We start from the raw sequence: 25713 nt of genomic DNA, 5'->3' as shown, positions 1-25713 counted from the left end.
TATGATCCTATCTCAAGAAATAAATAAAATTGGACCGCGTGCCTTCGCACAGGTCTTTGATCCTGGCACTTGGGAGGAGGCAGAGGCAGGAGGATCTGTGAGTTTGAGGCCAGCCTAGTCTTAGCCAGGCCATCAAGGGCTGCACAGTGAGACCCTATCTCAAAATTGATTGATTGATTAACATTTGGAAAATAAGTCAGTTTAAAGGCATATGTGAAGCTAGGCATGGCGATACATGTCTATAATACCAGCACTCAGGATGCTGAGAGACCCAAAGATTGCCATTGGTTTAAGGGTAGTCTGGGCTACAGAGTATAGCCCTATCTCAAGAAAATAAAACTAGAAAATAAATGTATTAACTAAATAATATTACAATTAACATTATTTCTATATAGGACAACTTAATAACATCAGAACTTAAGGGCTGCAGGTCTAGTTAACAGCAGAGTGCATGAAGGGAGGGAGGAGCAAAGAGGGAGAGGAAATCTGCCAATGCCAAGTTAGCACTGCCACTCTACAAGGCTTGAAGTTCCAGAAACGACTGCAGCAGTTTAAAGTCATGATGACTGACGAGGGCAGGAAGGGACTTCTGGCTTTCTGTCCTTTCTTTACCGGCTAAGCTGAGAACTGACTACAGGCGCACAGCCAGCTTTTCTAAAACACGGGGAACCACGCATGTATATATTTCTGTATTGAGCCCCACATCCGAATGCCCTTCACCCCAGGAATTCTTCTGAAGATTACCCCATACACACACACATATGCAAACTTAAATACAGATATTAAAATGACCGTATACACACATGTGCAAACTTAAATAGAGTGACCCCCATATTACCCAGAGCAGGAACAGATTGGAAACAACCACAGAATTCCCCAGCTGTGGTCAGATTAAATAAACTTTGGCTCAGCCTAGAGTGAAGTCTATAAGACCACCAAATGGAAAGAGGCATCCCCTTGGGGCTCATGAGATAGTTCAGTGGGTAAAAGCTCTTGCCTCGAAACCTCAACAAACTGAGTTTGAGCCCCAGAAAAGATAGGAGAGAACCAACTATAAAAAGTTGTCCTCTGACCTAAAATGCAAGTTGTGGTACATACAACACATACGTACATACACACCATAAACACACATAATAAAAATAATTAAATGACAGAGGCAGACCCTGGCAGTTATCTAAAATTTACAAAGATTTGACTTTGAGCAAAGTCCTGGTGATTTGTTTCGGTTGGTAGTGTTTGCCTAACATGCACAAAGCCCTACGTTCAATTGTTAACATCATATAAACTGGGTGTGGTGGTGCACACCTATAATTCTAGTATCCAAGAGGATCAGAAGTTCACAGTCATCCTCAGATACTTCATGAATTTCATGCCAGCCTGGGATAGCTGAGCTCTTGCCACCACCACCCCCAAACAAAAGCATTAAAGCATCAAATGAAAAGGTGAGGGGTTCCTCCACAGTTCCCTATGCAGTGTGTGTGTGTGTGTGTGTGTATACTTATATAAATAAATATTATGCACTGCATATGCATATTTGTGCCCAGGCCATTCTTGGCCTCAGATAACCTCAGGGGAAAAAAAATTACAATAAACTAGTAGCAGAGGTCCCCTGTGTTTAAGACAAGCCGGAAGGGGGAGAGCAGATTGCCACTGGCCATCTGCTTCATTTCTTATTTTTGAGACAAAGACACCACTCCTTTTCTACCTGGGGTATGTGGGTCCCAAGGCATATGTGAGGCTAGAGAACAACTCTGTGCAGATGGTTTTCTCCTTCTACCTCTGAGTCCATAGACCAAACCCAGGACATCAGGCTGAGCCATCTCCCCGACTCTCTGGGGTAGTTTGAATGTAATTGGCCTCCATAACCTCATAGGGAGTGGTACTATTAGGAGGTGTGGTTTTGTTGGAGTGGGTGTGGCCTTGATGGACAAAGTGTGTCACTGTGGTGGCCGGCTTTAAGGTTTCTTATGCTCAGGATGCCACCCAGTGTCTCAGCCCATTTCCTGTTACCTGCAAGAGGTTACTAGGTACTAGGATCTCCAGCACCATGTCTGCCTGCATGGTGCCAGGCTCCCCTTCATGATGATAATGGACTGAACCTCTGAAACTGTAAGGGAGCCACCCCAATGAAATGTTTTCCTTTGTAAGAGTTTCTGTGGTCATGGTGTCTCCTCATATCAATGAAAACCCTAAGACACCCTCCCTTTCTACTTTTATAATTTTTAAGGAAAAACATTTACAAGCTGGGCATGGTGATGCGTGCCTGCAATGGCAGGATTTCTGAGGAAAATGCAGGAAGATTAAGAATTCATGGTTATGAGCTGGAGAGATGGCTCAGTGGTTAAGAGCACTGGCTGCTCTCCCAGAGGATCTGGATTCGATTCCCACCACCCACCTGGCAGCTCATAACCATCTGTAACTTCAATTATGGAGATCTGGCATACTATTCTGGCTTCTGAGGGCACCAGGCACACATTTAGTGCACAGACATCCATGTAAACAAAACACTTACAAAATAAAAACAAATACATTCTATTTTAAAAAGAACTTAGGGGCTGGGCAGTGGTGGTGCATACCTTTAATCCCAGCACTTAGGAGGCAGAGGCAAGTGGATATCTGTGAGTTCAAGGCCAGTCTGGTCTACAGAGCAAATTCCAGGACAGTCAGGACTATTACACAGAGAAACCCTGTCTCAAACAAACAAACAAACAAAACCCAAAACAAAAACCAAAAACCTCAGGATGAAAGAGAGAGCAAGCCTGACAGAAGGTTCTTGCTGATTATCTTTATCTTTTTGTTTGTTTTTCCCTGGCTGTCCTGGAATTAGCTCTATAGACCAGGCTGGCCTCAAAACCACAGAGATTCACCTGCTTCTGCCTCCTGAGTACTAGAATTAAAGGCATGCACCACTGCCCCAATCTTTATAGACAGAAACACAAGCACTTCTGATTTTTAAAGTGAGTAACCCTTGCCCCCACCCATCCTCTTGCCAGAGGTGAGGCAGGAGATGACATGAAGACAATAGGTTTTTCCATAAATGGTTTCCAATTAGCAGTAAACTCAATCCAGACAAATTACTTAACCTGCAGCAGCTGCCACCCTACAGTCAAACTCTGGCACCTGGAGCCACCCCAGAAGCCTTGTCCACAGCTGAGTTCTTGGCCTGAGTAGGGAGATATTTTTAAGCAGAAATACTACCGGGGATGGGAGTACAGCAAGCTCAGTAGGCTAAAGAAGAAAAATTCCAAGTTCTGGGTCCTACTCAGCCTCAAGAAAGGAAAAGCAAAAGCCTGCATGGGTGTCTACAAGGGCTGCAAGGGACAATGACTCTGACTTTGCAAGTTCATTTGGTTTCATATAACTGTGTCTACCTTTAGTTTTGGTAACTGGGAGTTTTCTATAGTGCTGGGATTTGAACACATGCTAGACAGATACTCTACCACTAAGCTACATCCCCAGTCCTTTTCTCACTTTTTATTTTGAGACAGTCTCACTAAGTTCTCCAGGCTGCCCTTAAACTCACTGTGTAGCTTCAGTAGGCTTTGAACTTAAGCCTTCCTGAGTGCTGTGAGGCCCACCATAGTTTATCTTCACATAGCCCTTTCCTCATTCCCTCTCTCATCAGCTAGTCCTAAAAAGGGAAGTTGTAGGGTGCAAGGCAAGACTATAACAAATTTCCATTTTACAGGTGAAGAAAGGAAGGCGTGAAGAGACTGGGCCAGTAGTTACACACTGAATGGAGGAGGAAGAGGAACTGGGACCCCCAACTTTCCACCCTTTCCCTTAGCCTTTCCTTTTATCTGACATATAGGCAAAACACGATTGAGAAGGAGCACTGTGTTCTCCTGTGCTGGCTGTTTTCAGCCCTGACTGCAAACCGCAGCGGTGTGAGGAGCCGAGGTACAAGTTTAAGAGATGCTTGTGCCAAGGCCCAGGGATCTGTAGTGTTGGAAGCCACCCAGTTAATTCTGATGCGACTTTGGCTGAGAATCTCTGAATTTAGCTCAAATCATCTACCCCCACCTTCAGCCTCTCTGCAACTTATACCCAACATCTCTACTCTCTCTCCCTCCACCCTCGGGGCCCTGGCAATGCTGTTTATCTTTCTTTCAAGGTACCTGGAGCCAGAGAACTGGGCTGGAAGGTGGCCAAAGACTAGAATGAACAGTCTGAGACCCAAAACAGAGATATCATTTGCCTAGGAAATGCCAGTGAGTCCGGGGCATAGCAGGACTAGAATCAACATCTGCTGGCTGCAGCAAGGTTGCCTCACAAAGGGGTCCCAGTCAAAGTCAGCCTTGATGGGTAACCCAGCCGCAGCTCCCTCTAACAGAGGAGATGTAAAGAGGAGCTGAGGAAGAGGAGAGAGAGAAAGAAGAGGAAGGGAGGGAGGAACTTATTTGCAGGGGACCCTTTGGGATCTCTGGACAAGCCTATCACAGTACACACTGGAGGCAGGGGCCTATTCCATAGAGGTAAGGGTAGAACCAGCCTGTGGAAAGATATCCTCATCTCTACACTGAGGTCCAGTGATTCTAAAATGCCCTGGTAAGCCAGGGATGGTGGCACATCCCAGTACCCAGTGTGTGGAAGGTAGAAACAGGATGACCAGGACTTCAAGGTCATTGTCAACTACACAGTGAGTTTAGAACCAGCAGAGACAGTGTCTAAAAGAAAAAGAAAAAGAAAAAGGAAGTGCCTTGGGGTAGCTTAGATCATTCATGACTAGATTCCTAGCCCATAATAGCATTGATGTCACCAGACATGGTGTTTTACAATTGTAATTCCAGTACTTGGGAGACTAAGGCAGGAGGATTACTATGAGTTCAAGATTAACCTGGACTATAATGTGAGCTCTAGGCCAGCCAGAAATGTGTAAGAAAGACTCTGTCTCAAAAAAAAGAGCAATAATAATAATAAGTTAGGTGTAGCTGCCCTTGAATGACAGAGGCAGGTACACAGAGAGACCCTAATTCAAAACAACAATAATGTTATTATTATCCCATTTTTGAGCTCTCTGTGGTCTACTTGGACTACTTCCACTTTATTTCCACAACCATCCAAAGGTTTAACAACCACTGTCTCCAGTTACAGATGAGAAAACAGAGAAATGATGGAACTTCCCCCAGATCACTCAGCTAGAAAGTGGTGGGCAGTATTCAAAGCCTGGTTGTCTGCAACCACTTCCATCCTAATGTTCCGCGGGAAAAGCCAGAACTCGTGGAAACGGTGACCTAGGAGTCTCACAGTCGTCTGATGGAACGCCCCGCTCCAAGAAGGCAAGTGCATCCTTCTCCCATCAAGGAGGAAAGCAAGACGCCCAAGAGAAGTATCTTGACCGAAGGGAAGGCTCAGGCAAGTAACAGCAGGGACCAGACTTGGAATCCAGGTGGCCACAAGCACAAAAGCAGACCACCACCTCTCGCTGCTATGTTGATGGGGAGTCACACCCTGCAGGCGTGGTGGGCGCGGCCAACATCGTACCAACCGCCTACGGAGCAGCCGGAGGATGCACAGGGGGCACGGGTAACCAACCAGACCCCATCAGCTAGATGCGCATAGGTGAGCAGCAGTACAGGTGGACAAAGTGGCGTCCTGGGGGCAACCTCTCTAAAGCTGAGGACTGGGGCGACTGAAATCGAGCAGAGCTGGGGCCGCCACAACATCCCGGTTCCCAGGGAAGTGGGGGAGAAGAGCCGTTTCAAACTCCCGGCGGCCTCCCTGGAGGGACTGAAGCCGGACCCAACCCCGGATCGGGGGTGGGAGTCATCCAAGGAGTGTGGACCACCCCATACTCTCCATCCCCCCAATTCCAGATCCACCAGCTCCATCCCGATCACTCACCCAGAACACGGTGGAATAGACGATGAGAGAGAATTTGAGCCAAAGGTAGGAGAAGCGCGCGCAGTAGCGCACCTGCTCCGAGTCCCCGCGGGGCATCGTGGCTCCCGCGCGGGGCTGCGGGGCTGCCCTGGTCCGGCCACCGCTCCAGGCCCCACCTGCGGCTGTCCCGCGGCCTGCCCCGCCACCCGCGCTCTCTCCGGGGACTGACACAGGCGAGCCGCAATCACCGCTCGGGCGGGGGAGCGGACAATGCCGGCGGCCAATGGAAGCGAGGGGGCGTGTCGGGGGCGTGTCTTCAGCTCCAGACAAGAGCGCAGACCCCGCGAGGGGAGGGGGCGAGACTCGTCGGAGCGAACGCTCGGAGCCCGGCGTGGGAGCGTGGGGCCTGGAGAGACGCGGGAAGAAGGGTGAGCGTTCCCAGTTCCGTATTTAAAAAGCAGGCTTTAGGGCGCTGGCGCTGTGGTTCAGTGATAGGGCGCTTGCCTAAGAGCCTGAGTTTCTAAGCACCCTCAAAAATAAAGCGTGCTTTCCACTGATGTGAATAAACACTGTGAGAAAGAGGTAGGGACTGAGAGGGTGTTAAAAGTGCAAGCGAAGCACTTGGGAGGCAGAGGCAGGAGGATATTTGTGAGTTCCAGGATAGCCAGAGCTACACAGAGAAACCCTATCTCGGAAAACAAAAAACAAACAAGCAAAACAAAACAAAAAAGCGTGCAAGTGAGTTGCAGTACAGTTGCATCCTAAGGCGGTCCTTTAATCCCTGCACTCAGGAGGCAGAGGCAAGCTGATCTCTTGGGATTGAGGCCAACCAGGGCTACATGTGAGACCCTGTCTGAATAAAACAAAACAAAAACATACAAGTGAGTGTGTAAAAACCGTGGTCTGCATCCTGCCCAGGGTAGTCTCCATCCTGCTCAGGGTGGAACTCAGGAATTCCCTTGGAGTAACAGTCTTCCAGGCACAGATCTGCTCCAGCCTTTCCCCCAACTGATCATATAAACAAACCCCTTTTGGCCCCCAGCCCTGCCCCTAGAGCTTCTTCTCCCAGGGAATCCTCTTCTAGACCCATCTTCCAACCCAGTCACCATACAGTCAGTGGGGGTCTGACCACAGGTGGCTATGAGCCCATTTTCTTCGATAAGTGGTCCCAGCCATACTTCGTTGTTTTCCTAACCCCGGCCTAGACTATCTCAGCCCAGAGCCTGCGAACCAGGCAGCCTGTGTTTGTGACATTCAGTAATTAAATGCATGGCCACAAGTCAAAAGCTCTGGAAGTGCAGAGTGGGGTCTCTGGTGGTGACTCTGGGAATGGCACCTTTAGGCAAGTTCCCTGGGCTGGGCTGAAGAACAGGAGAGAAATGGCCAGGTGCTGATCCTGGTATTTCTCTCTTCTTAAAGATTTACGATTGCTATTTTATTTATGTGTGCATGTGATCGCCACGAGTGTATAGGTACCACCGGATCCAGACGAGGATGTTGGACTCCTGGGAGCTGGAGTCACAGGCAGTTGTGAGCCGGCAGATGTGGGTGCTGGGAACCAAACTCAAATCCCCAGCAAGAACAGGAAGCACTCCTGAGTGCTGAGCCATCGATCCAGGCCTCTACTTTTTGTTTTGTTTTTTGGAAAACATGTCACTATGAAGCATACACACATGTAAATAAATTAGGCATTGATAGAGGAAAGCATCTCAGACATGGCCCTTCCTTGTCCAAAGAGAGTAAAGACTATGGAGGAGCCCTTTTCACATAGAGACAGGCACACTGGTCTAAATCTGTTCCGTGCTTACAGCTGTCAGTTACCTGAATCCTGTCTGTAGAATGCCCTGTTTTTCCTTGAGCAGATTTTCCTGCAAGGACGGACAGTTGAGTCTCAGGTGACTTTACTGAAGTTACAGGACCGGTTTTGTGGCTACCTGCTTGTAAAGGTTTGCGTTGTGGATATCTGTATGGGCCTCAGAATATGTGTGGAGATTTCTCTTGGTGATCACTTGGCAGGGACATTTAGAGGGAAGCTACCCTTTGTCACTAATGGCTGATGGATGATGGAAGGAGTAGAACCTCAGAATTACATAGCTAATGTCCTTGGGTGAAATCTGCAGCAATGACACTGAACCCATGACCCTGCCTGTGTTTCCTCATCTGTGAAACAATGAGACTGGACTGTTTCTATCCAGCTCCAGCAACCTTAGGCTTCTTAGTCAATAGTCAGTCAGTGAATGTGCATAGTGCTTTGAGCCCTGCAGGGATCTAAGGAAATGATCAGAAATGTAGACCAAAGAATGTGTGTCCTATTGAGGACTGGGGAATGTAGTTTCATGCAACACAGGAACAGGAACACACACACACACACACACACACACACACACACACACACACACACCAGCTCACCCATGTACAAAAGCACAGAAGAGGTTAACTTCAGACACAGGTGTGTACTAATGATATAATGAGCTTCCCAGTGGAAGAATGATGGGTGCAAGGGCCAGTACACAAGCTTCCCGGAGATCCGAAGGGGGCGGGACCAGAGGCTAGGAAGAAATTCTTGTATCTTTCTTAACTTTGCAACTTCTGCCTAGCGGTTGAAGTCAAACCAACCCAAAGGGATTCTGTTTTCTTCCCCTTATAGTGCAGGCCTCTGGTAAGGTTCATTGGGGCAAGTGACTGTAACACGAGAAATAAAAGACCCAGACACTGATTCTGGGGTTCAAGCTTCAAACTGAAGATCAGAAAAGCAAAGTAGCTGGCCACTAGCTTCTTACCTCTGCCTCAGGCTGAATGGACTGATCCTATCTCCAGGAGCTGTCACCAAGCCTCAGACTGTAAGCTCTCCTCATCATGGCTGGAGAATGAATTCCTCTACTGAAACCTTGTTTCTGTCTTGCATACTTCCCTAATGTTGGGATTAAAGGCATGAGCTATAATTCTCTTTTAGGCTGATTCACTCTTGTATAGACCTGGGTGACTTTGAACTCACAGAGATCCATCTATCTCTTAATCCTGACTCCTAGGATTGAAGGTGTGTACCACCACCTCCTAGCTTCTGCTGCTGGGATTAAAGATGTGTGCCTGGCTTTTATGGCTTGTGGCTGACTTTGCTTTCTGAATCCTCAGGCAAGCTTTAATAAATAATAAACAATATATGACCGCAAGTGACACTGAATCTAACCTGCAGTTTAGAAGACAGCTGTGAAGATTGTGGGGGTGGGGTTCTGAGGAGGAGGCTGCAGTGGAAATGGGGGCAAATGGTTGGATTGGGCTATTTCTAGCTGGGGGGCCCCACACACCCCAAGGTAGCTATGAATTCAGCCCAATACAAAATCATAAAATTACTGAGAGCATTGTGGGAAACGTTTAGCTTTTTTTTTTTTTTTTTTTTTTTTTTTGGTAACTTGGTTACATAGTTCTCAGGCTTGAATTTCATAAATGAAGGTGTCCTGTTGTGATATCAAAACATTGAGCTTGTCTGGCAGAAAGGCAGGGCTTACTAATGGGTGAGTGTGGCTTCTGAGGAAACACATACTTGAGATGATCCTATGGTTTAGTTTGGGTTCTTTGCACTGAACAACTAGGCAGATGTTCCTGTTATTTACAAAGGGTGAAGAGGAAAGGCAGGAATAGGTGCAGGTATTTGAGGAGGAAGATGGTGATGCTGAGGGTGATGATAATTTAGAATCTCTGATTTAGAATCTCGTAACGTGTCAGTTAGCATTTGCTGTACAACAAGAACCTCTGGACCACACTGCTCTGAAAGGAGGAGCTGTTTGGAGAAGTTCAGGAGGGGTTTCCCCAGACCAGACAACCAGTCTTTTCCTCGGTTTCCCAGCCTGGGCCCCAATTACATTACATAATCTTTGGGACATCTTCCTTCATCAGAAAGTCTTTTTCAGTCAAGTGACAGGGTCTTGAGGCCACACATTGCTGAAGATAGCATGGGACTTGGGTCTCACAGCATCCTGACTCTCCATGAGTGTGAGGCCCAGCTCCAGAGAGATGCCAGCCAGACAACTTCCAGAGCAATGTGGGATAAACTCTTCCTCATGATCGTCTCACCCTGGGGCAGGATTTTCCCATCATCCTCCTGCCTCCCTTCCTCATCTGGACACCCACCCAAGAACCACCTCCATTTGTAATCCTTCTGTCCAGGGTGGCTACCATCTTCTTTTGCCCAGAACTGAAAGTGGATCCACGGATTTAGGAATTATTGTCTCTAAACTAAAACTGCCCCCATCACACCGTATGAATTGTCCAGGGCTGAGGGGTTTCTGCATCGGAGGACTGGGAGTGTAAGCAGGAGGAAACCCTGGGGAAACCAAGACAAGCTTGCCATCCTGACTTCCCGTCCTCCCACCAGCTCAGGGTGGTTGGAGAAAGTGGCCTGGGTGAGACAGGGTCTCTGTCACTCAGCCTGGCCTCAAACTTGTTGACCCATGACTGTGATGCTTTCAATGAGAAATGTCCCGAATACCTGGTCCCCACTTGATGTGCTGTTTTTGGAGGTGGGGGGAAGAATGGAGATGCAGTCTTACTGCGTGGGTTTTGAGAATCCACAGCCTCACGGCACTTCCAGTTCACTCTCTTTGCCTCCTGCGCATGGTTGGAGGTATGCTCTCTCGGCTTTCTACCATGCTTCTGTTGCTGCCTTGCTGCTGCACCTTTCTGCCATGATGGACTCTTACCATCTGCAACTGGAGCCCAAACAAACGCATTCCTCCTGAGTTCCTTCTGCTCAAGGTATTTTGTCACAGCCACAGAAAAGTAACTGATAAAATGACCTTGAACTTCTGATCCTCCTACCCATATTTTCCGAGGGCTGGAATTACAAGTGTGTGTGCTTGGTGTTTGGCTGCTGTTTTGTGGTGAAGGCCGTGTGCCGAGAAGGGGGTGTTCATTATGTAGCTCAGGCTGTCCTGAAGCTCCCAATGCTTCTCCTGAGTGGTGGGATTACACCAGGCACATTTAGTTTACTTTTTGTTGCTATAATAAAACACTGATTGTCTTAGTCACTCTTCTATACTGTGAAGAGACACCATGAACACAGCAACTCTTAGAAAAGAAAGCATTTAATTAGACTGCCTTAAAATTTCAAAGGTTTAGTCCCATTGTCATCATGGAGGTAGCATGGCCACACGCAGGTAGACATGGAGCTGGAGAAGTTGCTGAGAATTTTACATCCAAATCTACAGGCAGCCGGGTGTTGGTGGCACACACCTTTAACCCCGGCACTCGGGAGGCAGAGGTAGGTGTGAGTTGAGACCAGCCTGGTCTACAAGAGCTAGTTCCAGGACAGCCTCCAAAGCCACAGAGAAACCCTGTCTCGAAAAAAAAACCAAACCAAACCAAAACAAAGCCAAATCCACAGGCAGCAGGGGGAGAGAGAGGGGGAGAGAGAGGGGGAGGGGGAGGAGAGGGGGAGAGGGAGAGAGGGAGAGAGGAGAGAGAGGAGAGAGGGAGAGAGAGGGAGAGAGGAGGGAGGGAGGGAGGGAGAGAGAGAGGGAGGGAGAGAGAAACTGGGCTTGGCTTGGACTTTTGAAATCTCAAAGCCCTCCTCCAGTGACTCACTTCCTCCAACAAGGCCACACCTACTCCAACAAGGCCACACCTCCTAATCCTTCTCAAGTAGTGCCACTCCCTGATAACTAAGCACTCAAATATATGAGTTTGGGGGGGTCATTCTTATTCAGGCTAGCACATGGGCCAAAAGCAATTAGGTAGTGTCTTAGGGGTTCTATTGCTGTGAAGAGACACGATGACCACAGCAACTCTTATAAAGAAAGCATTTCACTGGGACTGGCTTATAGTTGAGAGGTTTAGTCCATTATCGTCAGGGTGGGAAGCATGGTGGCATTCAGGCAGACATGGCGCTGGAGATATAGCTGAGAGTTCTACATCTGGATCCTCAGGGAGCAGGAAGTGATGGAGCTACTAGGTCTAGCTTGAGTGTCTAAGACCTTAAAGCCCACCCTCAGTAATCCACTTCCTTTAACAAAGCCACACCTACTCCAGCAAGGCCATGCCTAATAGTGTCACTCCCTATAAGCCTATGGGAGGAGTAAAGGAGGCCATGAAAGAATTGCAGCTTACTGACTTGCTCTACAAGCTCACATTCTGTTAGTTCCTCTAAACTCCCTGGACCAACTGCCCAGGAGTATGCCAACCATATCAATCATTAATCAAGAAAAAGCCCCACAGACTTGCTCATAAGTCAATGTTTTTTGTTTTTGTTTTTGTTTTTAGGACAAGGTCTCTCTACATAGCTCTGATTGTCCTGGAACTATGTAAACCAGGCTGGCCTTGAACTCACAGAAATCCCCCTAACTCTGCCTCCTGCGTGTTGGGATTAAAGGAGTGCTCTGTCATGCCCAGTTTCCATAGCCAATCTTGTGGAGGCATTTTCTCAATTGAACTTCCCTCTTCCCAGATGACTAGTTGTGTCAAGTTGACCAAAAACCCAGTGAGGACAATATAGATCTTAAAGGATTTCTTGTGTTCGTTTTTTACAGTCCTGGGAATTGAACCCAGGACCTCACACTTACTGGGCAATCACTCTCATCACTGAGCCACACCCCCAGCTCGTTTTACTAAGTTTCCTGAGCCTTGATCTCCCTGTCTCAGCCTCACAAGTAACTGGCATTGAAATGTCTTGTTGCTGTTGTTTTTAATTATTTATTTTTTAAAGATATATTGTTAATTATGTGTGTATGTGTGTGCAGGTACCCATGGAGTCCAGAAGAAGGCGTGGGGTCCCCTGGAGCTGGAGCTACAAGAAGTTGTGAGATACCTTGAGTGGGTGCTGGGAACCGAACCCAGGTCTTCTACAAGAGCAGTATGCAGTCTTAACAGCTGAGCCATTTTCCCAACCCCCTAAAATGTTTCTTAAAAGAAAATATTCCTGTTTTTATTTTCATTTCCCTATGACTGGTGAGGCTGAATATATTTGACAGGTTGATTAGCCTTTTGTGGTTCTGCAAATGTCCTGTTTTGGCCATTGTATATTTTCGAGTTAGGTCATAGATTCTTCCTGGAAGAGGCCAGTGCCAAGGGCTGACAGACTGAGAAAATGCCACAGAGGCTGGTCCTATGGCTTTGATGGCAGATGGTCTCAGAAGCAGCCACCAGACAGGGTTGTCCTTGCTGGAGCCCAGGTTGGAATTCTGGGAAAGCAGCCTGGGTGCATTGACTGACAGAATATTGGACCCGGCCTGTGTGGCTCATACAGGGAATGGCTGGTATCCTAGGAGCTCCACCTGTTGCTTGCAGTGGGGGGAGGGCAGCTGCTTCCGGGAAAAGCTGGGTGCTGCTGGGAAGGAGGAGGCTCAGGGGATCTGGCCTGGCTCCGCTGGCAGTCTAAGGATCTAGTTTCAGTTTGCTTTCTGTCGCTGTAAGAAAAGAATGGAGGCAAGCTAATTCATAAAGTACTGGTGGTTACTCAGTGCATAGCTCTAAGGAGTGGGAAGGCCAAGACCATAGTGCCCCTTCTGCTTGGCATCTGGTGAGCACCCCTGAATCATAACGCAGTAGGGCATCACATGGCAAAGTTCTTCCCCCTCCCACCCCACATCTGCTCCACCACTATAAAGCCCCTAATGTGGGCTAGAGTGTAACTCGGCTAGCAGAGTGCTTGCCTTATGCACGTGCAAGGCCTGGGTTCAACCCTCAGCACTACATACAGCAGGCACATGGTGACAAGAGCCTGCAATTCTAACACTCGGGAGGTGGGAGCAGGCAGATCAGAATATCAAGGTCATGCTTGGCTGTGTAGTGAGCCACGAGCTAGCTGTAAGATCCTGCCCCTAAAATACAAATACACAAAGCCACTAATGCCATCATGGGAGCCTCAGCTTCATGACCTCACTGTCCCTGATGACCTCCCAAAGGACTTACTTCCGATTAGCACTAGCATAGGAATTTGGGGGTGAAGCTTCCAACATGTGAATTCTGGGGGACAAACCTTCAAACAATAGCTGCTGGGGTTGGCAGGATGGCTCGGTGGGTAAAGGCACTTGCCACCAAGCCTGATGATCTGAGAGACATCCCTGGGCCCACATGGTAGGAGGAGAGAATTGACTCTCAAAAGTTGTCTTCTAGCCTACACACACATACACACACACATACACCACACACACACACACACACACACACACGCACACACACACACCACACGTACACACACGCAAACACACACCACACACACACACACACACACACACACACACAGGCAAACATACACACACACACACACACACACACACCACACGTACACACACAAACACACACACACACACACACACACACACACACACACACACAGGCAAACATACACACACACACCACACATACACACCACACACACACACATACACCACACATACACATACACCACACATACACATACACACCACACACACACACATACACCACACATACACATACACACACACACACCCATACACACGCCACACACACCACATATATACATATACACCACACACAACACACACAACACACATACACACACCACACACACACACACATCACACATACACATACACACATACACATACACACACCACACACCACACATATACATATACACCACACACACATACTATTCACCTACACACACACACCACACACACAACATACACACACCACATGCACCACACACATCACACATACACACCACACATTCACATACACACCACACACACACACACAACTTACATACACACACACACCACACACACACACATCACACATACACACCACACAGACACACACATCCACCACACATACACATACACACACCACACACACTACATACACCACACACACACACCACATATATACATATACACCACAAACACACACACACACAAACACACACACACACACACACACAAATGCACAAACACACACGTAATTTTTAATGTAAAATAAAACCAAATGATAGCTTCTTCCAGGTGACAGCAGACTCTGAATCTGTTCCTGGAGACCTAAGCAGAAGAGACAGAACATTTTACACCATAAACACATATGGATGTACCAGTCTGGGCCAGGGAAAGTGACCAGCCAGTGTTCTATGTGCTGGGTTCTAAGGGCCCTGGTAGCTGCTGAAGATCGGCTGTACTACCCTGTTCCCAGGGTAGTGGGAGGTCATCAGGTGTATGTGTAGCACCTGGCCAACCCTAGATTAATTGTGCCAGGTCTTCATGCCTACTGGATGGTTAGAAGGAACAATAAAGACTTTTTATTTATTTATTTTGAGACAGGGTTTCTCTGTATAGCCCTGGCTGTCCTGGAACTCACTCTGTAGACCAGGCTGGCCCTGAACTCACAGAAATCACCTGCCTCTGCCTCCTGAGTTTGGGATTAAAGGTGTGTTCTCTAGAAAGACTATCTTAAAGCTGCATACCACCAAGCATGGTCAGTGCTTGATGACTGGACCATGTAGTACTGGACCCTTGAAGATCTTATTAAATATGACCCCTCCCCAAGCTTCCAGCAGAGATCCAACCCCTCAGACATTTGATGAAAACCTTGCTGGGTCCTGGAGGGGTCAAACCTGTGTTTGAAGCCTCCCTGGCTCCTTTCTCTGCTTCCTGTATTTTAACTCAAGGCATTTCAACTTCCTCTTCCCTGTTTCCCAGCATCTACTTCCTGTCTCATGTACCTCGGCCCTGCTCTAGGCCCTGCTCAGAAAACCAAAGGCCCTTTCCTTAACAAAATTCGATTTTCTGTTATAAACAGGAGGGACTACATTGTCATTTTTTTTTCTCCCTATGAGATAGCACCAAACCTTTGTGAGGTAAACAAGACAAACAGGACTCTATCCCTCAGACCTTTTGAAACCTGCAGGACCAGGAACCTGGGGTTGGTGTCCACTTCCTCATGGCTGCCCCAACCTTCCATGCAGTGCAACATTCTGTCTCCCTCTCTGAGTGAATGACCCCACCTGTGTCTCCATGACAGCAGAAATCCCAGCCTCTTCTTCGTGTCATGGGGGGTGGCAGCAGAGGCACCTGGGAAGGAGGCTCTGTGGGCCTGCTATTTAGTGCTTTAGTGTTCTGGGTTACCTGCTACTTAAAGGCAGCTAGGGTGGAGAGCATTGTAGATTTCTTTTAGTAAAAGACCAAGCCTCCTCACCCTCCCTGGGGAGCAGAAAGGATATGTGATAGGTAGGGTGTTAGTTGGTGGGGGGGGGTAGGGGAGGAGGGGAGGGAGTGGGAACTGGGATTGACATGTAAAATAATCTTGTTTCTAATTCAAATTTTAAAAAAGGAAAAAAAAAACTAAGCCTCCCTCCAATTTTACTCTCTTACAAAACCAAACCTACGGCCCTAAAATGGCTTCTAATATCACAGTTCTCATGTTTTAAACCAAACCAACCAACCAACCAACCAATCAATCCCAAATACTTGTTATGTTGCCTAGGCTGTCTTTGAACTGCTGCAAACTTCCTACCTGAGCCTTAGGAGTTGATAGGGCAATAGATGCATACAGCTGTATCAATTTTGCTCACATTAAAGAAATATATTTTATTTTTATTTTTTAAAAATAATGTTTGTGTCCGTGTATGTCTCTGTGGGATTTGTGCATGTGGTGCAGTTCCCATAGAGATCACAAGAGGGCAGTGTGTATCCTCAAGAGCTGTGAGTGGCCCAGAAAGAGCAGTGTGCTTTCTTAGGGACTGAACTGGCTCACATTAAATTCCAGAGTGGTAGTCTTGGTAAATAAAATCCAGTGTGCCCTTGTGCAAACCTTAGGATTCAGAGAAAAGCACTGGGCAATTTTGTTTCGTTTTGTTTAGGTTTTTTTGAGACAGGGTTTCTTTGTGTAAGGGCTCTGGCTGTTCTGGAACTCTGTAGATCAGGCTGGCCTTGACTACAGAGATCCGCCTGCCTCTGCCTTCCAAGTTCTGGGATTAAAAGCATGTGCCACCACCACGGCACACTGGGCAGTTTTTGTCATTGTGCAAATGGTTGGCAATAATGTCACTGGGTTAAAAAGTTACATGAAACAAATGCCCTCTTACCATGAGATGCAATCTATTTTTTAATTACATGTATTTTTTTATGTATGTGTGCATAGGCTGTCATAGTCCAAGTGTAGAGGCCAGGGGACACCTAACAGAAATAGTTTCTCTCCTTCCACTATGTGAGTTCCGAGGATCAAATCCAGGCGGCTGTGCTTGGCAGCAGGCACTTTTACCCGGTGAGCCATCTTGGCAGTTCTGTGTGTTTTTTGTTGTTGTTGTGTTGTGTTGTGTTTGTTTGTTTGTTTTTGTTTTTTTGTTTGTTTGTTTTGGAGACAGGGCTGGGATAACTCTTCGTGAGGCTGAGGCTGGCTGCTTTTCCCTCCCCGGTGATAGGAAGATAGATGTGACTGACCACATATTCTGCCCCAGCCCCTGGTTATGTTTCCAGCCCAGGCTGCCCTTGAAAACCCTCCAGGCTCAGCCTCTGTGTACCAGATACAAAGCAAGCCTCACCATGACTGGACCACCAGCCTAATTCAATGAAACCACTGACAGAGCCTCTGGAGAAACCCAGGCTGGTGCCATGCATGAAGTCACACCTAGATTTACAATATCCACTTACACAGAAAGTGCCAGCTATGAAGCAAGGAGTAACCGACCTCTCCAAAGGCCAGAACCAATGGGGCTTCACTCTCCTGAGCCCTGGGGGAAGGACAGGACCAGGAGGGAAGGTGTGACATCCTCAGGGCAGAAGGGATCCCTGTTTCTTGGCAGTGAGAGAGAGAGAGAGAGAGAGAGAGAGAGAGAGAGAGAGAGAGAGAGAGAGAGAGAGAGAGAGAGAGAGGACAGAGGATAGAGAGAGACAGAGGACAGAGAGAGACAGACAGAGAGACTGAGAACCAATAGGGGACAGTCAAGACTGAGAATTCAACCTTGGTCTGAGGCTAACAAGATGGTTCAGTGGGTAGGGATGTTTGCTGCCAAGACTGACAACTTGAGTTCTATTCCCAGGTAGGAGAGAACCAGCTCCTGGAAGTGGCATGCTCAAACACACACACACACACACACACACACACACACACACACACACACACACACACTAAATAAATAAATGTAAATATAAAATGGCCTAGAAGATAAAGTGAGAAAGTGTAGAACAATGCAAACGAATAGGTGAAGAATAAGAGAGATGAGTCAAAGCAAAGATGGATAAATGCGGCCCGTGCTGTCGGCTGACTGACCTAGCCCTTCCCCACTGCCACCACCCATCTCTGACTCCATGTTGAAGGCTGAAAAGGTGAAACATCTCATTACCACCGTCCCTGGCTGTCATCGGAGCCAGAAAGTAGCTTCTGGATAGATTTTGTTTTGTTTTGTTTTTCTGATATAAATGCACACTAGGACATGATGTCGGGAGCTGCAGAGGCCGTCACGTGCCCACAGGGTGAGCTTGAGCAAACCAAACAGATGCTGATCCACGAAGTCAAAGCCAGAAAGGACCTCTTTATAAGATTCTTGTTTAGTAAGAAAAGCCAGCAACTGATGGCGACAGTCATTTTTTTTTTTTTAGTCAAATTTTGTTGCTTGGATCTGAAAATGTTTCTTTTTCCTTTTTCTTTTTCTGAGTTTATTTTATGATTGTTTTGTGTGCATGCCTAGTACCTAGGGAGGGCAGAACAGGGCACTGGGTCCCCTGGAACTGGAGTCACAGGCAGTTGTGAGCTGCCACTTGGGTGTTGGGAATTAAACCCAGGCCCTTTGTAGGAGCAGTCAGTGCTCTTAACCTTTGAGCCTTCTCTCCAGATCTCCTGAGGATGTTTCTGACTAATATGAGAAGCAATGGTTACAGAAATTGTGCAAGAAAGGTTCTTTTTGGTGAAGAAAAACTTTTAGAATTATTTATATTTCTTCTGTCTTTGTTTATGTGTATGAGTGTTTTGCCTGGTGTATGCTGGTGTATTAGCTGCTTGCCTGGTGCCAGCAGAGGCTAGAAGAAGGCATCACAGTCTCTGGAACTGGAATGGCTTTGAGCTGTCTTGTGGATGCTGGGAACCAAACCCAGGTCCTCTGGAGTTTGCCAGTGAGTAGCCAGTGCTCTTACTCCCTGCGACATCACTCTGGCTCATGAGTGTTTTGCCTGCATGTAAGTGCACTGCATGTGTGTGATCCCCAAGAAAACCAGAAGAGGGCGTTGGATCCTCTGGAACTGGGTTGACCTGAACCCAGGTTCTCTATAAGAGCAACAAGAGCTCGAGCACTGAGTTATCTCTCCAGCTCCCCCCCCCCCCCCAAAAAAAAAAAAAACCTTTTAGGAGCAGAGTCCAGCTTCTCAGCATGTAGAAAGCGAAAATACTGGGTGAGGACTGGTGCAGATAAGGGCATGAGTCAGGAGAGGAGGTAGAAAGCAATTCGGGTTTTGCTCTTGTTTTTGTTTTTAGTTTCATTCAACTCTGCCTTGGATTGTCTTGTGTTGTGGTGGACGAGTGCATAAAACATATCCACTAGTGAAGATGTAAAACCCAGTGTGACGCTTCACAGCTGCAGGGTGACTGTTCAAGCGTTTTGGAAGTTCACTGAGATGTATGTACTTTGGGTCTGGTTAGTTTCGGTGTGTGATTTTTTTTATTTGCAAGTTCTTTATTATAATTATTTTCCCCTTTTTTGTAAAATCTGCTCTCATCTAGGAGAAAGAACCAGGTCCCTGGAGAAATGAGTGCCAGACGAGCATTAGTGTTTCATTTTTAACTCTTGAATGTGGACCACAGAGGAAATTAACTTGCATCTCAGAGCCTGTATGTCACCAAGATCTCATTCCCTTGAAGGACACTTGACAACTCAGAGAGAATTCTGTAACCTAAGAAGAACTCGCCAGAAAGGTACTATACGAAACAAAACTTAAGTCAGGGCAGAGGCCAAGAGTGGTGTGTCATGTCTATAATCCTAGCCAAGGGAGGCTGAGGCAGGATGATCAAGTGTTGAAGGTCATTCTTAGCTACCTAGCAAGTGTGAGGGCAGCGTAGGCTACATGAGACCCTGACTCAGAATAAAAGTGTTTGTGGGGGTAGCCTGGGCTACACAGTGAGACTCTTGTCTCCAAAAACTAAAAACCAACCAAAACTCATAACCATTTGCTGTATTTTCTATAGACCCGAGCATCTTGGGCTGTTGTGAGCCAAGTTTGGAAATTCAGGTAGAAATCAGTACAGAATGGCTTTGAGCACACCGACAGATGTCCAAACTGCACAGAAAGAAAAAGCACGTTGCTATGCACAAAGCCCTCTAAAGCAGGGGTTCTCAGCCTTCCTAATGCTGTGACCCCCATTTAATACTGTTCCTCGTGTTGTGATGATTCCCCCCCAAACCATACAATTATTCTAATTGCTACTTCCTGACTGTGATCTTGCTACCGTTAGGAATCCTAGCGCAACTCCTGTGAAAGGGTCTTTGACTCCCAAAGGGATCTCGACCTCACAGGTTGAGATCTGCTGTTCTACATGGTTGAACTGCCAAAATCAGAATTTGGTGCAAAATTCAAAATGGCAAGGATGAAAATTACCTCTGAGGCTGCAGAGGCAGCTGCACAGTTAAGGCCTCTTACTGCTCTTGCTGAGGACCGGAGTTCAGCTCCCAGCACCCTTGTCACATGGTTCAGAACCGCCTGGAACTCCAGCTGCAGAAGGACCCCAGGCTTCTGGCTTGTGTGACCTCCTGCACGTATGTGCACATAACCACACAGACAAAGCAGGGTCCCGCTGGGCACCCTCGGCTGGCCTGAAACTAACAGAGACCCACCTGCCTCAGCCAGGAGGTATCCTCTCCACCTCCCAGACTCTCTCTATGTAGTCATGGCTGTCCTGGAATTCACTATGTAGACCAGGCTGGCCTAGAACTCTTAGAGATCTCCTGTCTCTCTCTGCCTCCCAAGTGGTGGAATTAAAGGTGAGTGCCACCATGCCTTGCAGTAAATCTTTATTTATAAAAGTCATCTCTCTCATGTTTGAAAGCTGCTGTGTTCAAGCTGTCACATGCAGAAACAGCAGGGGGTCTGTTGAAAAGAAACCAGTTCTGAGTAGTGAGTGTGCAGGAATGGAGAGTCTTCAGTTAATTTCTTTGCATTCTAGGAAAAGGAGCCATGTTATACAAGGGCCTGACAGATGGGCTGAGTGGCCAAGGTAGAGAAGAGAATCTCAGGGTGGTGTCTAAATTTGGCCTCAAACTGCAGCCATCTGGAGCTCTTTCAAAATCCCTACCCCTGGTGCCTACCTCAGGCATCCTGACGCCCTTGGTCTCAGGTGTGGTGTGGCCATCTGGGGGTTCTGAAGCTCCCCACATCACTCCAATGTGCTGTAAAGTTCAGGAGCCAGTGGCCTCATTAGGGAACGAAGTAGTATAGCGCACAGCTCTTGGCTAACAAAATGCAGCATGGAGAGAGGTCGGTGCACTAAGAAATATAAGCTGCTGCATGGACAGAAGCCTCAGAGTAGAGAGGGGAAGAAGCTGCCGAGGGTACCCTGACATCAGGCTTGGCCATTGCTGCTGCCATTGTTGGCTAATGGATAGGCTCCTAAAAACCCTGTCTGTAGTCACAGAGCCAGCCACGGTGGTACACACCTTTAATCCCAGCACTCGGGAGGCAGATGAAGGTGGATATCTGTGAATTTTGGGCCAGCTTGATCGACAGAGTTCCAGGCCATCCAGGACTATAAATCCTAGTTTTATAGAAAGAAATAAAAACTGCATACTGTAGTCACAGGATTTGTGTTGTAAGTCTGCCCCCTGGTGGCATCATTTGTGTATTACAGAGAGTGAGCGTCCTGTCACCCAAACCATTATGGAGACGAGGGAGAGAGATTAGGTTGAGCTCAGGGAGGAGCACGGGTAGAGAGGTAGAAGAATCAGGGATGAGAAAAGCATGGATTCCCTTGGTGCTCAGGCCAGCATCATTCAGGATGGCCACAAGCTTGATACAACAGTGATTAAGGGTCTCTACAGAACACTGTGTTGAGCAGGAAGTCCTGGGCAGTAACAGAGAGCCTGGAGGCCTTTGTTCCAGCCCCAGGTCTGACAGTGATCACCTTGCCTGAACTTCAGCCTCCTTGTCCAACTGGGAAACTGCATGGCTTGTGGTTTTGTCAGTGGTCACAGGAGAGTTCAAGACTGGTCATCTCTGCTCCTCACACAAGAGACAAGGGACAGCTACAGAAGGACATGCAAGCACTATTGAGGGACCAGCAGGAAGACTTGAAGGCTTCCTGGAGGATGTGGTATCTGTTAGTATCTACGGATTAAAAAGTAGATGAGTAAGTTGTATCTGTGGGAAGACTTCCTACTCTGGGGGCATTCAGGAGAAACTTCCAGTCTCGGAGAAGCCAGTGGGAGGAGAGAAATGAATGGGTGGGCTTTGACCATCCCACCTTGGACCTCATTTAATTTTCTTGGACATGGTCTGGGGGTGGGTGGCTCAGTCAGCAGAGTGGCTGCTGTGCAAGCATGAGGACCTGAGTTTGGATCCCCAGAAGCCACATAAAAGCCAGACATGGCAGTGTACACCTGTAATTCCCATGCTAGCAATGGGGAGAATGGAGATAGAAGGGTTCCTGGAGTTCATTGGCCCACCAGCCTAGCCAAACTGATGAGCATTCAGGAAGAGAGAGTGCCTCAAAAAAAAAAAGAAAGAAAGAAAGAAAGAAAGAAAGAAAGAAAGAAAGAAAGAAAGAAAGATGGGCTGGAGAGATGGCTCTGCTCTTTCAGAGATCCAGGTTCAATTCCCAGCATCTTCATGTTCATAACCATCTGTAACTCCAGTTCCGGGGATCTGATGTCCTTTCCTGGCTTCCAGGAACACCTACATGCATACACACCCCCAAACCCCCCCAAGACACATAAAATAAAAGATGTAGACACATGCTTGACAATGACCATGCCGGTGAGCTAACATGGTGACATGCAGGGGACAGCCACAGCTCCTGGGCAGAGTCAAGGGAGAAGATTTCAAGGTGCAGAAAGTGACTGTGTGTTTGTGGCTGGGTCTCACAGTCACCGAGGCTGGCCTGGGTGCTGAGGGAATGAGTTTGGAGCTAAGCATTTTGTGTGTGTGTGTGTGTGTGTGTGTGTGTGTGTGTGTGTGAAGTTATTTATAGCAAATATGATTAAACAGTATTCCCTATGAGTTGAAGACACACAGCACTTCCTCTCCTCCCTGTTTCTTAGGTCTCAGGAGGGCTAACCTCCCAGCTGCTTGAGGTCTTTTCAATAGACACAAGTAACCCAAATGTGTATTATGAGGGCCGGTCTGATATAATTTCCAGTTCAGTCCAGCCATAACAATGCCAGCCTTTGCTCCCTGCCTATGAGGTCAGTAAAAAATTTAAATCAGCAGTTCTTAACCCTTTTGGGGTCAAATGACCCTTTCAGAGGGGTCACCTAAAACCATCAGAAAACAGATATTTACATTACGATTCACAACAGTAGCAAAGTTACAGTTATGAAGTAGCAATGAAAATAACTTAATGGTTGGGGGTCACCACTGTCATGGCCCGGCATGTCTCAGTCCCAAACCACAGAAGCCACGAGTGGGGGAGCGTGGACATGGACACACCACAACATGAGAAACTGTATTAAAGGGTCACAGTGTTGGGAAGTTTGAGAAGCACTCATTAGAGTGGCTTTGCATAGGCCACCCTTGGATCAACATCAGTGGCCAAAAAAGCCATTTAAGCCAGACCTGGTGATGCACTGCTGTAGTTCCATTTACTCCAGGGATCGAGGCAGGAGGATCACAAGTTCAAAACCAGCCCTGGCAATTTAGTGAGCACCTGTCTCAAATTTTTTTTGTTTTCATGAGAAGCTGGGAAGGTATCTTAGTCCATAGAGTGCTCACTGTGCAAGGTCAGAATCTGAGCTCTGGGCGGTGGTGGCACACGCCTTTAATCCCAGCACTCGGATGCAAGGGCAGGCAGATCTCTGTGAGTTCAAGGTCAGCCTGATCAACGGAGTGAGTTCCAAGACAGCCAGAGTTGCACAGGGAAACCCTGTCTCAAAAAAAAAAAAAAAAAAGAGAGGGGGAGAGAGAGAGAGAGAGAGAGAGAGAGAGAGAGAGAGAGAGAGAGAGAATCCAAGTTCATTGTGCATGCTCAGGGATCTTAGTTTGTTACCGGGACTCAGGTAAAAAGCTGGGGTTGGGGACCCATGTTTGTCAACCTAATGCTTGAAGGGCTAAGGCTGGCGAAGTCCTAGGACTTACTGGCCAGCTAGCCGAACCCAGGAGGCAGGATCCAGGTTCCAGTGAGAGGCCTGTCTCAAAACTCAGTTCCTGAAGAAAAACACAGAGGTCACCAAGATTGACGTTTGCTCCTCCATGCACAGGTACACACACACTAGCATATACCCCCCCAATACATAAAAATATAATTAAAGGGGACTGTCAGGATGGTTCTGTGGGTGTTAGCTGCTAAGCCCAATGACCTGGGTTTGATCCTCAGCCCCTACACAGAAGGAGAGAATTGGTTCCCAAAAGTTAGCCTTTGACTTCCCCACACACAGCCCCCAACACACAAAACAAACAAATAAATGGAATAAAAATAAAGACAAACTTAAAAGGACTGGAAACACAGATGGCTTACATAGCACCCATGAGGGCCTCACTTCACCCCAACACCACCAAAATCAACAACAAAAAGGCTATTGAAAAAATGGTTCAAGTTGGTACAATTTTGAGAAAGAGGCCTTTGAGGAGTCTTTGAAGGACCAGCAGGATGACTTCAGACCAAGTGACCCCAAAACAGCATCCCAAATTCTCCCCATTGCCCCCTGCTGGCCTCCTCTCCTAGGCAGGAGGTGGATAGTCTGGTTGCTTTATTTTATTTCAGAGGCGAAGTCTCATATATCACAGCCTCCCTTAAACCTTCCATGTAGCCAAGACTAACCTTGAACCTCTGCCTACACCTCCCAAGTGCTGGATTACAGGTCCTCACCACCATGGGCTCCTGGTTGCTTTAATGTGGAAAGTTAGCTTTCGTTTTCCCTGCCCTTCTCCCCTACATTGGAAGAATGGAATGCATTTTTTTTTTTTCCATTTCCTAAGAAACTGTGGAGATGAAAAGTCCCCATGCCCTGGAGGAAATCAGATTATCTCCCCGAGCCTCAGAGAGTAAAGGATGGTGAGTTCGAAGGACACTGGGAGACTCACAGAAGGGAAGGTTCCTTGAGACAAGAGGAAGGAAAATGATGGTGAGTCCCAGGGAAGCTTGTGTCCCCTCCCTGAGGGGAGCTAGAAGAAATGACCACAAGGCGGGGTTCTGGAGAGATGGGCCTGCAGTTCTCATTCCCCAGATGAGCCCCCAAAATACCTGGACCCCAGGCACCTCTCAGAAACAAGAGCCCCCGAAACACCTGTCATTCTCTGGAAGACTGCAGAAATAGGGGCCTGAGAAATCTCAGGCCTTGGCACCGTCCACAGCTTTGTGAGCTAAGGAGAGCCACCCTGACGTTAATGATGTTGGAATCCATGCCACTCAACAAGATGGAGCCCGCAGCTAGGATGAAGCCCATGGCTAGGATGAAGCTGACTTTCAGAAAATAAAGAAACAAAAGCCTTTTTTTATCCTAGGAGTTGTGAACTGAGGTTTACACTCTTCCTGCAACTTTCCTGTTAGCCTGCTTGGGTCCAGGTAGGATCCCCCAACCTGTCTCAGCATCAGAGCTCATTCCCACATCCCCTCCTCTGGTCCCTCCTCGCTGTCCAAAGCCACTAGAGGCCTCTTCTACCTTCCCCTGAAGCTCAAGGCTCATGTCAGCCATTCAACAGAAAGCTCCAGGGAGCTCCTGCTGCCAGCCTGGGACTTGGCTCCTCGTCTTGACTGGGGACCTCATGAAGATAGGTACATTACTCTTTT

General features: G+C 47.5%; 1 protein-coding gene across 2 annotated transcripts in view; it reads right to left on the bottom strand.

Moving 5' to 3' along the window:
- Tspan15 (tetraspanin 15) overlaps positions 1–5940 on the bottom strand; it is a 35216-nt gene extending 29276 nt beyond the window's left edge. For both annotated transcript variants that reach the window (XM_027388258.2, XM_035450451.1), the window contains exon 1: positions 5845–5940. In XM_027388258.2, the coding sequence (XP_027244059.1) occupies positions 5845–5940 (96 nt within the window). The remainder of the gene's footprint in view (positions 1–5844) is intronic.
- Between the last annotated feature and the right edge of the window lie 19773 nt (positions 5941–25713).

This window comes from Cricetulus griseus (genome assembly GCF_003668045.3).
Source record: "Cricetulus griseus strain 17A/GY chromosome 1 unlocalized genomic scaffold, alternate assembly CriGri-PICRH-1.0 chr1_0, whole genome shotgun sequence".
Taxonomy (NCBI): Eukaryota; Metazoa; Chordata; class Mammalia; order Rodentia; family Cricetidae; genus Cricetulus; species Cricetulus griseus.
The sequence above is the reverse complement of the archived record's forward strand: the minus strand, read 5'-3'. Positions and strand labels throughout refer to the sequence as shown.